The sequence below is a fragment of the Penicillium nucicola genome, assembly GCF_028828085.1.
Source record: "Penicillium nucicola strain IBT 29836 chromosome Unknown utg000010l, whole genome shotgun sequence".
Lineage (NCBI taxonomy): Eukaryota > Fungi > Ascomycota > Eurotiomycetes > Eurotiales > Aspergillaceae > Penicillium > Penicillium nucicola.
Window position 1 is genome coordinate 2,087,087 of NW_026643134.1, and position 17,020 is coordinate 2,104,106.

At 51.4% G+C, this 17,020-nt stretch overlaps 5 protein-coding genes across 5 annotated transcripts; 3 read left to right on the forward strand and 2 right to left on the reverse strand.

Moving 5' to 3' along the window:
- Positions 1 to 964, reverse strand: N7511_009335 (SDR family NAD(P)-dependent oxidoreductase; the record flags this gene model as incomplete). The annotated part of the gene is made up of 4 exons (XM_057131712.1): positions 1 to 221; positions 289 to 375; positions 447 to 885; positions 944 to 964. 4 exons carry the CDS (start codon positions 962 to 964, stop codon positions 1 to 3), a joined length of 768 nt encoding a protein of 255 aa, XP_056979700.1.
- A 2,487-nt stretch (positions 965 to 3,451) lies between these two features.
- Positions 3,452 to 5,172, reverse strand: N7511_009336 (RING-H2 finger protein; the record flags this gene model as incomplete). Its single annotated transcript, XM_057131713.1, has 4 exons — positions 3,452 to 3,902; positions 3,972 to 4,491; positions 4,546 to 4,942; positions 4,990 to 5,172. The coding sequence occupies 4 exons, from the start codon at positions 5,170 to 5,172 to the stop codon at positions 3,452 to 3,454; spliced, it is 1,551 nt and encodes a 516-aa protein (XP_056979701.1).
- Positions 5,173 to 5,918: 746 nt separating this feature from the next.
- On the forward strand, positions 5,919 to 7,906 carry N7511_009337 (uncharacterized protein; the record flags this gene model as incomplete). Its single annotated transcript, XM_057131714.1, has 4 exons — positions 5,919 to 5,968; positions 6,060 to 6,381; positions 6,436 to 7,018; positions 7,080 to 7,906. The coding sequence occupies 4 exons, from the start codon at positions 5,919 to 5,921 to the stop codon at positions 7,904 to 7,906; spliced, it is 1,782 nt and encodes a 593-aa protein (XP_056979702.1).
- A 511-nt stretch (positions 7,907 to 8,417) lies between these two features.
- On the forward strand, positions 8,418 to 9,650 carry N7511_009338 (phytanoyl-CoA dioxygenase family protein; the record flags this gene model as incomplete). The annotated part of the gene is made up of 1 exon (XM_057131715.1): positions 8,418 to 9,650. One exon carries the CDS (start codon positions 8,418 to 8,420, stop codon positions 9,648 to 9,650), a length of 1,233 nt encoding a protein of 410 aa, XP_056979703.1.
- Positions 9,651 to 13,906: 4,256 nt separating this feature from the next.
- On the forward strand, positions 13,907 to 16,885 carry N7511_009339 (serine/threonine protein kinase; the record flags this gene model as incomplete). Its single annotated transcript, XM_057131716.1, has 1 exon — positions 13,907 to 16,885. One exon carries the CDS (start codon positions 13,907 to 13,909, stop codon positions 16,883 to 16,885), a length of 2,979 nt encoding a protein of 992 aa, XP_056979704.1.
- Between the last annotated feature and the right edge of the window lie 135 nt (positions 16,886 to 17,020).

Genomic DNA, 17,020 nt, shown 5'->3' on the forward strand with positions numbered 1-17,020 from the left:
CTAGATTGTCGACCAAGCATTATCAATTGGCACAACTGCGCCATTGATTCTAAGGCTGGAATCCGACGCCAGAAAGATAATTGTCGCGGCTATCTCTTCCGCCTTGATCCATGGCCCCTTGCCGGGAGCCATATGGGCGTTATGGACAGGCTTCATCGACGACAGTGCTTCAAAGTCCAGGGTCGCTGGATCCGAGCTATTCAACATAGGCGTCAAGACTCCTATTCAATTTGACACTGGGTTAGTCATTTTCTCATCAAGAAAAACGGTGATTTTTAAAAGGTTTACCTCCAGGACAGACCGCATTGCACCGAATATTCTCATCTTTGTATCTCCATGCAACATTCTTGGTCGCGCCGATAAGGCCGTGCTTGCCTGAGCAAATGCTGTCAGTACAATGTCCTAAGCACACAATTCCGCCAACTGAGACGGATCTGATTACGCACTCGCAGTATAGGCCACCCCGGATGCTGCGCCGCTGGTACCGGCCTTACTGGCCAGGTTCACGATGCTTCCACTTTGTTCTTTGCGCATCAATGGAATCACTTCGCGCATCAACTCAACTGGTGCGGTCAAGTTGACTGCCAGGCAGCGCTTCCAGCTCTCGTTGGTCAGCGTATCGACACTGCCGTGGTTGTCCATCACGCCCGCTATGTTGAAGAGGCAGTCGATTTTCTCCCCGTATGCCTCCAAGCAAGCTTGCACAATCGCCTTTGAAGCATCATCAGCTGTCAGGTCACACTGGAAAAATCGAAAGCTGGGCTCGTTTTCTAATGAGGCTGGACAGGTCGAGATGTCTACTCCGAACACTCGGGCGCCTTCTTTGATTGATTGTATCGCTGTCGCGAGACCGATTCCCGAGGCACTGCCTGTAACAATGACTACCTGTTCTCATGCCATTAGTTGTCATTGCATGTTGTGAAAGCTGGTATATCATGCGTACTCGGTCTTGAAGTAATCCCATGGTCTTCGTCATGTTCTTGTTCTTTCCCTTTTTGTGGATTCAATCTTGAAAGTTCTGCTGTAGGAGAATATTCCTACTGTGGTCACAATAGGGGCTCGGTGTAAATTTACACAATCTTTCCAAGGCGTCGTGCTGAAAGCTCCACGCGTTGCATGACAGCGTTGCAATATCTCACCAAAAAGCAATGAAAAGAAAAAAAAGCAAAGAAAACAAAACAAAAGATACTTATCAGTTCTTCCAAAGAGTGAGATCCGGATTCGAGGGGTGCATTGCATTAATCGCCTGCACAAGCAATGCACGGGCTGCATTGAAGTTGCATTTGCATGTTTCTATAGCTGCAAATGCAGTGCCACATTTCACTTGTAAAAAATGGCTACTTGGAATAACTCATTTCGCAGTAGATCTCGGTGGAGTCAAATGTGATGTCCTATTGCCTGCCTGCGGGTACATCTCATGAAGAATGGCTGGGTCTCGTTCGATGCGGCTATTGATCTACTGTATAGCCATGTTCTGTTGAAATAACTTTTGTAGAGGCGGAACTGCTTACTGCATAAAGTAGCGGTCTACGTATAATTCAGCATTAGTGATTTATTTAAGACCTTCCTACGCACAGTAGAGCAAGACAGACACAATTTCTCTTCTATCCCACTGTTGTGTGCTCTCCTTTTCTATAGTACTATCACCCCTGGTGGCTGCCAGTTGCTTCCTACCTAACTTATTGTTGGGATTTTTCTATGATACCCTTCGGATCTCATAACGTTACATCAAAATGGATCACAAGAAATGGATCACGAGAAATTGAAGATATGTGACATGGTTTTCTCGAACCCGGCCGGTTCAAGGTGCCAGCCTTTATACTCTCCCACGGGCAGTTCATAATTGAACCGTTCAAGATGTTTGCATTAGCTTGCAGCACTTTCAAGCTGCTATGAATGATCAGTTAACCCTTCTCATCTATGACTATATCGTCTCGGACGAACACAGCAAGGCTAACAATACAAATGGTACATCCAGTATGATGTCTATAACATTGTCTTCCCCGTTGGGGCAATCTTGAGGATATTTCAGAAACCCACAGTCAATTGGTTTTGAAGTGCAGAATGCTTTGCGTGATCCATCAGGCGGCACTCTTCTTGCCATCTTAATTGTCCAACAGGAACAACATACCACACTCAACAGTAATGTTGATGAGTATGTATAGATTGGATACTCAAAGGTTAGTCGACTGCACAGGAGAGTCAATTAAAACCTGCGAGTGGTTTGATGGCTGTAAATGGCTCTATAGGGCCGATCTCTCCTACTCCACGGACTAACGTTGAGCCGTAACATCATGATCGGGGTTAGGCTAGTCAGCATCCACGTGATCGGACTCGAGCCCATGCGCTTGGCAGTCCAAGCCGTGCTGACATCTACGGTAGTCACTGACGTCCTCTTAAAGCGGCAAGCCGACAAAGTCCCCCGCATAATTTGACTTGCCTTGGCATACTGTACTCCGTACTTCCCTCAACTACTGTACAGTATATCCCTCATACCCTAACCCAGCCCCGGCAGAGCACAAAAGCCGCTGATGCAATCACGGCAAAAGTCCGAGTCTTCAACGTGTAGAGGGCACATCACTTACCCCAACTTGTTCCTGGCGATCCTTACCACCCTGTTACGCCCGGCGTTGATCCGTGGGGGATGAACAATGGGTTGTTGTTAGTAATAGGATTATCCTCCCACAGCCCTGGAGGGCTTGACCGTATTCCCAGGTGTCGTCATACAGTACATGTACAGCCAATCCCCCGAGCGGGTTGAGCCGGTATGGAGAACAGGACAGTCTATTGTTCATCAACATCGGGTCCACGGTTCCCGTTCGTGTCTCTATCTCTGTCCTGCTGTCCGGCTGACCTGCACAGCCTATCTCTCCCTCCGTACTATCCATAGGGCTGGATAACGCGATACGCGATACGCTATACGCTATACGCCATACACCCTATTGGACACGCTCTCCATGTGAATGGATATACAGAAATACATGTACATGTACCCCGTGGTCGTCCCATGATCGATGATGTATACTCTGGTCTAGACGGGATCTACACACATTGACTTTTGTTCGCTGTTCGTTGTACCATCCATATCCAATCAAATTGAGTCATATGTGATCTACAGCCAAAAGCTAAATCCCAAATATACAACACGGACACAGAACACAGAACACAGAACAAACATGCATGTATATGCAAGAAAGAGAAGAAGAGAAGAGAAATAAATGACAGATACTCTTTTGCGCAAGAACGCCGTGCAGATCCCCCATAGCAACATAGCCACAATCATAAAGATCAATATCGACGTGAAAGAAAAGCCAAAAGAAAACGCCCATGTAGCCTCCAAACCGAGGTCATCATCATAACATAATATGTGCAAACGTAAAGGAGTGATATGTATAAGAACGCAAATCAGAAGAAAGATCAAGGTTCAAATCAAAAAGTAGATCCAATCAGATCAAGAGGACGGGTGAGTAGCAGCAGGGGCTGCAGGCATCGAAGGCCCGCTCTCAGCCTCGGCCTCGGCCTCTTCGCTGACGGGGGTGTGAGTGGCAGTCTCCTCTGACTCGCCGTGAGCACGCGTGCGGATGCGGAACTTATCACGCAGGCGGGTTGTCAGGCGGCGGCGGGTTCCTTCGGGGGTTGGCTCGGCCGCGGGTTGGTCTTGGTTTGCTTCGCGGACGCGGCGGAGCGCGGCGAGGCGCTCTTCCACCGTGGCGTCACGCATGTGTCGGGCGTTGAGAGGGCCATGCAGGTAGTTGGTTAGGCGGCGGTGGGTGTGGCGGCCTCCTTGGGGTTCTTGGGTGGCGGGTGGTTCTGGTTCTTGAGTTTCACCGGTTTCTGCGGGTTGGTCGGTGGGGTTAGTTGGGTCGGTTGGTTCTTCTGGCGGTGGGTTTAGATCGATGCGGCTGGAACCGTTAGTTTTGATGCATGGGTGGTGGATAGATCGGGGGATCGGGAAGGGGGTGTGGGCTCACCAGAGAGGACAGGTTCCGGATACATTCATCAGCCAGGGGTCAATGCATTCCATGTGGAATCGGTGGTTACAGGGCAAGACACGGAGATCCTGGCCCTTGATAAAGTCGTCGGTACAGATCGGACAGGAGAAGTTGCCAGTCTCAGGCGTCTCGGTCTTCTCTGCGGGAGCATGGTGTGCATCGTCCACCGGAGTGGGCAGTTCGGACTCGGTCGGCGTCGAGTTTTCAGGGATCCCGTCGCGTGGAGGGGAGTGCTCGCGGGCGGGATCCTCAGCAGTGGACATCTCCACGTCCCGCTTGGCGGCATCGATTTCGTCATCGTTATCACCAAACTTGACCACGGGAATTGTTTCCAACATGGCGCGGGCTATCCCTCGGGCGCGACTCTGCCGTACTCGTCCCGCGATACGACGAGGTCCATACCGTTCTGGGTGCCGATGGGCCCGGACGGCGCCGGTGATGATGATTCCCAGGAAGAGTGCAGTGATGATACCGGTAATACTGTACAGGATGATCATAGCTGGAGTATCATATTAGTTTACTTCATCGCTGCCCGGGGACAATCTCCACATACCCGTGTTAGGACTGTCGCCGGAGTTCCCGGAATCACCGGTGTCGGTCGGGACATTGGTCATTAACGACATTGAGACGATGGCAATGGTTGGGGATGGTTCTGTGAAAGTACGTTGCAGCGCTGACCAGGCACCAGGACCTGTAAGGGTAAAGATGTTGTTGTACCGGGCGATAGTTTGATCATCGGCTGTCAAGTTACAGTGCGATGAATAGTGGGTGTACAACAGCACAGCAGCCGGCAGAGCAGAGGCTGTGAGAACTGTTTGAACTGTCTGGTCGACGGTGTAGAAGCCAGGGTAGTCGTCAGGATCGCAAGAAATACAGGCGATCTCGGAATCGGTCAGTGAGATGGAATTGCCCGGATGCACTTGGGTGGCAGTGCCAGACTGATTGAAGGACTGGCGATGGTCAGCAAATGCAGCAGCCCTAGAGCCATTGGACCAACCTGTAAGTGGGCGCTGGTCGCTCCAGAGAGGGCCTCGGTTAACGGGGCAACTCGTTGCGTGAGATTGGAACCCTGAAGTTGAAAGCCTTTGGAGTGTACTTGACTGAGATCGGTCAAATTGGAAGGAAGAACCACCACAGCCCGAACCGAGATGAACAGGGTAAAGAGGAACAGCAGCCCCATTGTATGGGCAAAAGGAAAGAGAGAAGTGGAGGTGCAGGAAAACCGGAAAATGAGGGGACTAGGGCCGATCGGTGGAGATAAAGACTCCAGTCGACAGTACAGTAGGGAAGACCGTAGACAGTACGGAGTATGACAGCATGTCTTCCGACGAGACGATTGGCGATCAACAATCAAAGCTGAAAATACAGCAAGAATGCCGACCTGGGGGGGTTATGACATCTTGCACTTCGCTCTCGTATTCTCTCGTCTTCGTCTCCGTGGATCTTTTGGATCTTTTTGGATCTTTTGAGCTCAAAGTATGGAAAAGGATCTAAAAGTGTCTCACCGTTCTCCATCTGCTCTTCCACGGTTTCCTGATCCCGATCACCCCAATAGGGACAAAGCAAAGCCTAACACTGACAGAGTCGGAGACTGGAGAGAACCGGAGACACTGGAGACACTGGAGACAACTGGGGGAGACTGGGGAAACCCCGCCCTCTCTACTCTACTCTCTGGCTTCTTACTCTTAAACATCTCATGAGATCTGCTCCATCCCTCACGTTCATAGTCATCGTACGCTCACTATAACTTATCACTTAGACGTTAACAGTCTCGCAGCTGAGACATGATCATATCCCTATTCTGGTCATAGACCAGTCTCGGCCTTGGCCCAAAAACCCCAAAAAAAAGGGAAAAATCCCGGCCATTCCCCCGTATTAATAGATTCTTTTTTAGCTTCCCCTTCTTCCTCTCTCCACTCCTTTCAAATGCCCGCCATGAGTTGGTTTCAGCGTTATGATGCGAAACCCGTCTCTCCGTAAGATCTCTATTTCTTTTTTCTTCCCCCCCCCCCCCCCCTGGTTTTTCTGGGATGGTTGGCTGACTTCTTCCCCCCCACACACACACAGTATTCCTGCTATTGCCGAACTAGACATCGAACGCAATGAGTTGGCTCACACCTGGAAACGCTTCATCAGTCTACTCGTCCCACAAGATCAAGTCGATTTTGAGGAACGACCACAGACCGGACACGATGTACAGACTTTACTAGGGAATATCAAGACCTTTTGGCAATCGCGACCACGGAATAGAGTCTTTAGCGACTCCATGAACTTGTGCGATCGACTTTTGCCGACCATAGACACGCACGCGACTCTCCTGGCCACCTTGTCCGACTCGCAGTCCTACTATACCCCTTTATTATATGGTGTGCTCCAGTCGGTGATTAAGGTGGGTAGAAGAACCCCGTCTTGATCCTCTTCGTGGCATGGCTAACTCCGACAGGCATCCTCACACTACCCCCGAGTGATGGAGGGACTAGCCACGGCTCTACTGAACATCCACGACGCAATAGGCCAACCGGACCCCGACTCCCTTCAGAATGCCGTGGAACCGATTGCGAAAACATACACCTTAATCTTCTTCTTTCTGACCGAATTCATGGACTGGTATGTCCGACGGTCGACCTGCCAATTGCTGAACATCCATAGCCAAGATGTCTACTCCGAGTTCCACCACTTGGTCATCTTCACACAACGCCAGGCGCAGAGCCTGCCCTGGCAACATGAGGACACCGAAATGGAAGAGGAAGACTCGGATTCATACAGTGCCCGGGCCCTGTGGGAGGAAGCCCGACTGAGCCAAGTCGGGCGCCGAGGAACGGAGCGTCGGATTGCGGCCCAGAATACTATCACCCGGCGACTCCTGTGGGAGATTCAACAGGATGCGGAGGAGCGTGCCCGGTATCGGGAAGGTCGGGATCGATTATTGGCAGAGACGTTGAGCTCGGTGCGCGAACAATTGGAGCCTGTCAGCGAACAGAGCACTGGCATTGTCTGCATGACCACGCCCCCTGCGCCCAACATTGGTAAGAAACCTGCACCTATGGGCCGATCCATGCTGACACTTGATTTTTTCATTTTCTCCAGACACATCATCCTTTGAATGGTCCCGGGGATCCAAGCGTCGTCTAGGACGACTGGAGATTCAAAGTTCTTCCAAGCATCTCCAGGATTTCTTCGACAGCGATGATCAAATCTGCGACTATGAACCAGAGGTCAAAGTGGTCGCCGAGGGAAGCATCGTCGCTTCTCTTCAGCAATGGGCAACTAGTCCACGGTCGCAAGCCCTAGCCGTGGGTGGGACTCAGCCTCTCCTCCTCCGACAACCCGGTCGCTCTGATCTCAGCCTGCTATGCCTCGTTCGCTCGTCAGGCTCGATTACCAGTGGTTTCTCATTTCTGTGTCGTGCCCACCCACGAGGTGAAAGGACTCAGTCTCCAAGAGCAGGGGCTGGTCGCCCTCACCTACAGCGTGATCCGACAGTTGATCGACTGGCTTCCCCCGTCGTCGACAGCGACGCCGTGCTCGACCTCAGCGCCGAGCGATTCCGCCAACTGGACGGAACCCTCGCCAGCTGGAAAGCAGCCCTCTCCCTCGTCGACACCCTTCTCCAATCAGCCCCGCCCCTCCTCGTCTTCATCATCGATGGCCTAGACGCCATCCATGACGCGGCCACCGACAGCGCCATCCGCGACCTAGTCCGCGTCTTACTCACCCACACCCGTCGTCAGCCCCAAGGTGGTCTCAACGGAGGTCCAACCCTCCTCTTGAAAGTTCTCTTTACCGTCACGGGCCGACCCAGCGCACTGGTCGAGACCATGTCCGAGCACCAACTGGTGCTTAGCGAGTCAACGGACCAACGCCCTTCCGACCCGGTCCTCACTTCGGATCTCGGAGTTATGATGAATGCATGAATTACCACTGGGTGCCCTACGGCCCAGTCACGCACCGTTACGAAGCTGTCTTTTTTCCATTCATATTTGCTGTTTCTTATTTTTATTATTATTTTCCTTCAAAAGACGGTTGACACCGAGCATAGAATTGCGTGGGGGGGGGGGGGGGATATCTTGGATTTCTTTGGAGCTTATAAGTCATTTCCCAGCTTGGGCGTTTCTTAGCGCTTGTTTGACCTGATCATCTTTTTGTCTTTTCTATAGTAGACCTGAACCTATGCTGATTGGTAGCTGTGATACCCATCTAGGTCTATAAATTGACGTTCTGACTTGCTAGTTCTTCACATTCAAGATTGACCTGTTCGGAAACCCATTCCCGTAAGCCCTGACAACATCCAACGTGCGTCTCGCCCGAGCGGGTCAGATCCGAAAATGCGGGGAGCCTCTAAGGACATTGGTTTCCGCCGAGCAGATATTTAACACATGCTATCTCGGTGAGCGAGAACGGCCATAGCATAGCCATACACCTACAATGTCGTCCCGCCTCTATCAAACCACGACCCCGGACCTCTCCGACTTCAAACAGATCTGCTCCCAAACCACAAACCCAGCAGACTACCCACTATCAAGCCACATTTCATCCAACATCCCAATCTACGACCTCCCCTCCCTCGAATCAGCAGGATTGACACAAACCAAAACCCACCTCTCCGCCCTGCAAGATGAATGGCACAAATGCCTGCACACTGGGCCAGGAGTGTACATCCTCAAAGGAATGTACCCCGCGCAAACCCACAGCCAAACCATAGAGCCAGCCAACCAAGCCTTTGACCAAATCATCTCCTCCGAAAAAGCCAACACAGCCCTCCAAAAAGGCGACCACTTCGCCGCTGGCGGCACCAACGACCGCATCTGGAACTCCTTCCAAAAGCACGCCAGCGCCGACCCCACCAGCTTCAGCGCCTACTACTCCAACCCCTGGCTAGCCGCCGTGTCCGAGTCCTGGCTGGGCCCGAACTATCGCGTGACGGCGCAGCTGAACGCCGTGCACCCGGGCGGCGCAGCACAGGACTCGCACCGCGACTACCACCTGGGGTTCCAGGACGTCGAGTGCACGGCGCGGGTTCCGGCCGCCATGCAGGTGGCCAGCCAGTTCTTGACGCTGCAGGGGGCGGTTGCGCACTCGGACATGCCGGTCGAGTCCGGGCCGACGAGGTTCCTGCCGTACAGCCAGTCGTACGGGGCCGGGTTTATGGCGTGGCGGCTGGAGGCGTTCCGGGAGTATTTCCTGGCGGAATATGTGTCTGCGCCGCTGGAGGTTGGGGATGGGGTGTTTTTTAATCCTGGGCTGTTTCATGCCGCTGGGGCGAACACTATGGATGCTGGGACGGGGTTTAGACGCGTGGCGAACTTGCTGCAGGTTAGCTCGGCGTTTGGGAAGCCCATGGAGAGTGTGGATTCTTTGGTGGTTGTGAGGGGTGTTTGGGACTCTTTGCTGGGCATGTTTGAGAGGGCTGGGGGCGTTGCTGGGTCGGATTTGGATCCTGGGCTTTGGTCGTTGCCGCAGAGGCAGGTGAGGGCTCTTGTGCAGGCTGTTGGGGAGGGTTATCCTTTCCCCACTAATCTTGATTCGAGGCCGCCGCAGCCTGGCGGGATGGCGCCTGAGAGTGAGCAGGATGTTCTTGTAAGGGGGTTGGTGGAAGGATGGAGTTGTGAGAAGGTGGTTGGGGTTTTGGAGGGGATGAGGGCTGATTCGAGGGCTTAGGCTCTTTGTACTTGTGTTTGTCCAATGTAGAGGATGGCTGTCATTGGAGATCCTGTGGTTTATATATGTTTGAGCGTTATATGTGTCTGATGTATATATGTTATAGTTTGCCATTATACGCATAAGACTGAGTATGACGGATAATCAAAACCCAGTAGCCTATGTACCGGATTATGCCTGGCAGTCGAGACTTTTCTCTGTCCATTTGAGTGCTCACCCCTTGCCACTTTTTGATATCAGAGCACAAGTGAGCGCTCTACTCACTGAGAATGAGAGTATTGCATTTGAAGGTATATGGACACCTTCCTAAGGTGAAGCAATAAATAACTATACAGCTCTACGACTCTTACTCAGTGGACTCTTGCGACAATTGCCGCGTGGGGGACACCCCCGGTTCCTTCCCTTTTGGGAGTCGGAGCTTTCTACAACTCATCCTTTCCTTTCTCAAATCTTGACTGCTTTCACTTCTCTCCTTTCACAACAATCTTTTGTTTTTTGAACGTGTATCAACGATCATCCCTTCAAAGCCAACAACCGACAGCAGCGCCCTATATGTAATCAACCTTGACAAGCTACAGCGGCATCAAGTCAATGTCTGCACTCCTGGAGGATAACTTCGATGTCACCTCTGCGATTTTTTGCCTCGCAAAGTCCGACAGAACGCCTGCTTGGACTATTGCTGGAAGAATCAATGGTAGTTAATGAGTTTGTCAATTTTCAATTTTTGGGCTTGGGTGGGCAAGCAGGACGCAATTTTCCTATGTGGCAGCATAGAAAATCAAGTTATTTCAGGCCCCTAGGCTCTGTCAGTTGGAGTCAATCAAAACATTCCATTTTTTTTCCCCGCAATTTTATCACTTTTACCTGGTAGAGCAAGGGAGTTAGGGGACTTAGACACTTAGGGTACTTGATTTACGTAGCAGATTGCTAGCAGACTCGGGTACCCTAAGTGCATGGACCCTACACCCTTAGCAAAAATGGGGGTTTTGGTTACTGAGCGAGGACTGATGATTCATGGGATTCATTGAAATGTCAAGTATTTGATGCCATATTTGAGGTAAAATTTAATGTAAAATTTGATGTAAATTCCAATGCCCAAAAAACGCTAGAATACTGCTAGTGTAGTAGTCAGATTTAATCTGGGGGGGCTTTTTAGCACTACCCAAAATCAATGGGCTGCTGGCAAAGAATCACACACCTTGACTGTTGGTGGACGATGCCAAGACGCTCTAAAGGAGTTTCGCAATGTCATTGAAAGCCTCCCTGGAAACTTGTAGGTCACCCTCGTGGACGCGTATGAGACTGATGCCTCAGCCCTTGTCCTTTTCAGAATGGACCTTGAAGTCTGCGCAAAGTTATAGCACGCTGTAGATCTTGAATACATGGGCATTGTTATCGGCCCGTCGCTTGTTCACTCCGTGGAAACCCCTGAGCTAACCAATTAGACTGAGAACGTTCCCTGCACTACTTGTCAAGCCCCCTAAACCCTTTCGTTGAGACAGAAGGCCTTGCTTTATATCCCGTTAGCTTTCTCTTCAACAATCTTGAGTTTAATTTGCTCGTAACAATGAAATAATTTTATCAGTGAAATTAATGAATCGTGTATATCTAGTTTGTAGTCATACCCTTTAATAAATATCAAGGGTGTCTCTACGGGATATCCGAGGGCATGATTCTGATAAACCGCGATTAGAGTGATCTAGATAAGTGAGTGTTCTTCGGACTCCTTCCCACAATTGCCATGAGTTAGGGACATAAGTAGTGGACGATCTTGGTGAACGTGTTGTAGGAGGAAAAGGGACAGTGCGATATGAGTAGTTTGTCGAAGTGAATGCGAGGCGTATGAAGTGATACGGTAGCGAAGTGAGTGTGAACTGATGATAAAGTGATATACAAATAGTCACGAAGTGACGATGAACTAAGAATGCCCTATCAATGCGTATTTTCCACGCCTATCTCGACATTTGTTATGTCTCTCAGTCAGTTTGACTTGATCCTCTTGGCTCTCGTGCTCTAGAACTGGGATACTGTTGCGCCTGTGCTCGAACTCCTTGATGAGGTTCTCACTCCCGACTGCGTTCCTTTCGAGCACCCACTAGGCCTCTTCGTATAGGTGGCCTTCCTGCTGCTTGAGATACTCCATGGTTACCCAACCGCGGGTGCGTTTGGTCCGGACGTCTAGTATACGCGCAACATTATATCGGCCCGTATCGTCTAGGAAGCGATTAGCCTACGTGGAACCTTCATGTTTAGGTTGTCATCATCTACTAGTGCTAGCTCAAGGTGTTAGACACTAATAACTGGGTGGACTCGATGGCCTAGTTGGGCGGATAAAAATCCTCGCTCGACAGTGTCGGCTTATCTTACTATGCGATTGTAAATTCGATACGGTAAAGTAGCAAAATACTATATGCTTTCCGGTGGATTAGTGGGTTTTCAGGGTGAAATTGTTAAAGGTAGTGCGCCAGCACCAGAAATGTGTACAGCCTCGTATTTGTCTTGTCGTCAGACACAAAGATGATAGATATCAGGCTGCCGTCCTTCGAAAAGGACTGTGCCGTGCTCAGTAGCGTTTCTAAAATCACTGATGCTAGAGATAGAACGCTGTATGATAATAAAGGATGGTGTTACTGTGATCTCATGGTGACGAATGGTAGTGGGGAAGAGCGATTGATCGTGGAAGATCCGTGAGGACGCGTTTCTCAAGTAACGTTGACATGTATCACGTGACATGACACGCAGGGGCAGCTCCTCGAACTTACAAGCAATGTGGGCAGTGTGGTGGTCGAGGACGGGAGCGTATCCATATCTAGCACCGCGCTAACCAGGGTAGCACGATGACCTAGTCATTGAAGGATCAGGACGTCTCTACGTACTGTACGGTTATTGCACGCGTTGTTGCCGCGTAAGGGTGTCGTGTAGAAGGAAGAAATTTTCCGACAAAGAAATCCCTGGTGTTCACCCTGGCTGCTGGATCGCAAGCCAGGACCTGCTACCATATGTGAGGCTTACGCTAGATAGGGCAAAGAAAGGTAACAAGCTGAGAAGCCCGGCACCATGTGATAGTCCGCGGGTGTCACTGAGTAATCAGTCATCATGCACGTGACTATTCTAGGCTCATCACTGACTCTGAGCTCGTGCTGGTATCTACTATGAGAGGCTAAGTGCCCTCATTAAAGCGTCGGCAGCCCAAATAAGAAATCCCTACTCTCCTAGGGAAAATTATGTATAGGTATATATATATAGATTTTAGCGTCAATTTCTTCCCAAGGTTCGCAGTGCTTTCAACGCCCAGTCACGTTATAACCAGTGAAAGATATCCGGAGCCCCTCAGACCGCCCACGTGACCCACTGGCTGATCGGCCGACTTGCCTTCCAAGGGTTCTGCTCAGCTCAGGGGGATCTTGTTGACTTATTTCCTGATTCACTTCATCCTTGCCTCTGCTACTTGTTTAACAGGTTGCCCCTCTGCATGACCTACATATGAGGTGTTCCAGCATACGCCAATATTCGGGAATTGAGACCCCTGGATCGTAAGCCACCCGCCGTTTCGTCAATTTAATTGGGCGATCAGACACATCGTGATGTGGGGAGCGTGTGGACCTGCGTCCATGTGTCTCGAGATTTCAAGTCAATGGCCGCGTATAGTGGCGAGATTGAGGGTCTGAACTGTAGAGTTGATCTTAGCCTGGTGGATTCACGTCCAATCACAGACCAATTCGGTGCATTCCACACTTCCAAAAATGGCGGTCTCACATTTTCGTTGCTCCCGTGTCAACGGGTCCTGATGAAACAGGTGGCTGATTCTAGGGCTGGACGTGTTGGAACTCTGAACTTTTACTTGAATCTGCTCTTTCTCTCTTTTCCTGTTTCTCCCTCCTGTCACTCGTTCGGAGGATATAAGACACGGAAAAAAGAGTTCACGGTCCACATCTCCACCTCTGACAGCCATTGAGCACGAACGATCGACTCTCTCCTCCAATCCACATTCGTTCGGGAGCCGAAGCCAGCAAGCTAGCTTGCAACTATTACAAGCGAAAAACCCGGTCCAAGAGGGGGAGGCGAAAAAGAACCCACGAGCCGTTGTTTTTTTCTCGCGTGTCTCCACAAGACCCAGAAGTCGGCGACTCCAAGGGGGCCGATCTACGACTGATAAATAGGTTCCGTCACTTCTCTGCGTTCGGCGCACTGCGATGGGAAGACCGAGCCTCTCGCAAAAGCGATTGACCGCACATCGATTCGAACAGCTACCAGACATGCCTGACTACGGGCAGGGGAATCCCCACGACGTGACCATTGACATCCCACTGACTGCGACCGCGAGTCGTGGTCAGACCGGTGCGCGCAAATGGGCCTCCAATACCTCCCCCGAGAGCAGCGAGGCTACAGCCACTGGCACAGCTACGGAAAAGGATCCCATCGTGAGACACCGCGGGCCTGGGCGTAGGCATCGCACCGACACGGGTATCAATGACTTGAACGGAAAGGCTGCGGAATCGTCCGAGGATGGCAGTCTGAACCGCATGGGCCGTGTCTACCAGGCTGTTTTGAATTATTCGCTTATCACTCGTTACTTGATCTATGTTCTTCCCATTGCGATTTTGATCGCTGTTCCCATCATTGTTGGTGCAACTGCTGCACCCAACGCGGAGATTGGTGGTGTTCACATTTACTGGTTCTTCACCTGGATTGAGATTGTCTGGTTCAGTCTGTGGACATCTAAGATCTTTGCTCGGTACATTCCTTACTTATTCCAGTACCTGGTTGGTATTGTCAGCTCCGGAACTCGCAAGTATGCGCTTATTCTGCGTGCGCTTGAGACACCCATTGCGCTGGTCCTCTGGGCTGTCATCTCTCTCGTTACTTTCCTTCCTGTTATGACTTTGACTCCTGGTAAGAAGGACTCGGGTGATACCACCACCAAGTCGTGGGAGAAGAGTCTCAAGAATGTTCTCTTTGCTTTCCTTCTTTGCGCGCTCATTTATCTTGCCGAGAAGGCGCTTGTTCAACTTATCTCCATCAGTTACCACCGCAAGCAGTTCGATGCCAAGATCAAGGTCTCCAAGCGCAATCTGTACCTGGTTGGTCTGCTCTTCGAGGCTTCCCGCAACATGTTCCCCGTCTACTGCCAGGAGTTCAAGGAGGAGGATTCTCTCATTTTCGATTCCATTCTGGCCCAGGCTGGCAACAAGAATGGCAAACGCTCCTCCGCTATGCCTCTTCGCATGCTCCGTCAAGTCGGCAAGAACGTCGGCCGCGTCGGTGACAAGGTTACGGCTGCTTTTGGTAACGTAGCTTCCGAACTCACCGGAAAGCAAGTGTTCAACCCGACTGCCACGCACACCATGGTCATCCAAGCTCTTGAGCGTAAGCGTTCCGCTGCAGCTCTGGCCCGCCGTATTTGGATGTCATTTGTTGTTGAGGGCCGCGAGTCTCTGTACATGGATGATATCGTGGAGGTCCTTGGTGCTGACCACGAAGCCGAGGCCGAAGAGTGCTTCCTCGCTCTGGACAAGGATGGCAACGGTGATATCAGTTTGGACGAGATGGTTCTCACCATCAGTGAGTTTGGTCGCCTGCGCAAATCTCTCAACAACAGCATGCACGATGTCGACCAGGCTATTCGTGTTTTGGACAACTTGCTCATGTGTGTTGCTGGTCTTGTCGGCATTTTGGTCTTCATTTCTTTCGTTACCAGTGGATTCGGTACTGTCATCGCTGCCGGTGCCACCTCTCTGCTTTCCCTCAGTTTCGTCTTTTCCGTTACAGCCCAGGAAGTTCTCGGTTCTTGTATCTTCCTCTTTGTTAAGCATCCCTTCGATATTGGTGACCGTGTCGAGGTTAGCGACAAGCCCTTTGTGGTTGAGCGTATCTCTCTACTTTTCACTGTCTTCCGAAATGTGACCGATTCCCGTGTCACTCAGGTGCCGAATAACATTCTGAACAGTCTCTGGGTTGACAACTTTACTCGCGCCAATGCCATGCACGAACAACTCACCGTCCCTGTTGCATTTGACACTTCTTTCGCCGAGGTTCAGCTTCTCCGCCAGGAGATGGAGAACTTTGTTCGTGACAAAGAAAACAACCGTGACTTCCAACCTGACGTGGACATTGAACTTGGTGGTGTCGGTGATATGGACAAGCTTCAGCTTCGTGTTGACATCCGTCACAAGTCCAACTGGTCCAATGAGACAGTCCGCGCCGCCCGCCGATCCAAGTTCCTATGTGCCCTGGTCCTGGCTGTCCGCAAGGTCCAAGTCCGTGCCCCAGGTGTCGCCGCCCCCGAGCCCGAGGCCGACGAAGGTGATGACAAGGGTGATGATGCAGACACTGGCAAGCGTACTTCCCAGCAAGGTGGTAGCACCGAGCAGCCCGACGTCGGAAAAGCCGCCGCCGCCGCCGGAGTTACCATCAACTACGAGAACTACGGCCAATCGACAGGCTTTGACCAAGGCCGCTCAGGAACCATCACCCACCGTGGTTCAAGCCAAACCAATGCCGAACGTGAAGCTGCCATTGTTGAGATGCTCAACTCTCGCTCTCCATCTGCCATCAACCCTGGTCTGGACGTTGACGACGGCCATGCCCTCCACCGCACAGCAACCAACGCCTCCAACACCCTCAGTGTGAACACCGCTGCAGGAGTTTCTCGCGGCCTCTCAACCGGTCACAGGAAAGCCGGCGAACGCGTATCCTACAACGACCAAGACGCCCCCGCTGTCCCTCATCCACCCCTCTCTCCAGTGCCCGCAGGCCTGACCCCTTCCACAAGCCAGGTCCCTATCCTTGAAACACCAAAGCCAGGTTCCCGCGGCAGCGCCTGCTACGAGCCCCGCCCTCACTCCTCCGGCCACTCCTCCGCACAAACCGCGAACCAGAGCCAGGGCCAGGGCCAGGGGCTAAGCCAGATGTCTACCGTGCAGACTGTTGGCTCACCAGACCCCAACGCATACCAGGGCTACTACACCCACGACACGGGATACAGCCAAGTCCCCCTTGGAAACTTTGGCGCCGAGAACGCTCCTCACCGCCACGACCCCATCTCCGGCGTGACGGCGAGCAGCAATTACGAGCTCACGGATCGCTATGATCCCGTTTCGCCGCCATCCGTCTACTCCCCACCTCAGGGCTACCCTAGTACAGGTGGCTCAGATGCCCCCGGGAAACGCACTTCATTCTTGAACAAGGCTCTCGGAAGAAAAGATAAGTCGCCTTATGGTGAGCATGATGCTTAGTTTATCTTTCGACCTTGATCTGCTTTGATTTGTTTTGCATACTTTCCTTTCTCCAAAATTTTCTTTCCTTCCCCAACCTTTCTTCAATCTCTTCATTCCATCTCCTGGTTTGTCTATACTTTCATGCGCTCCATG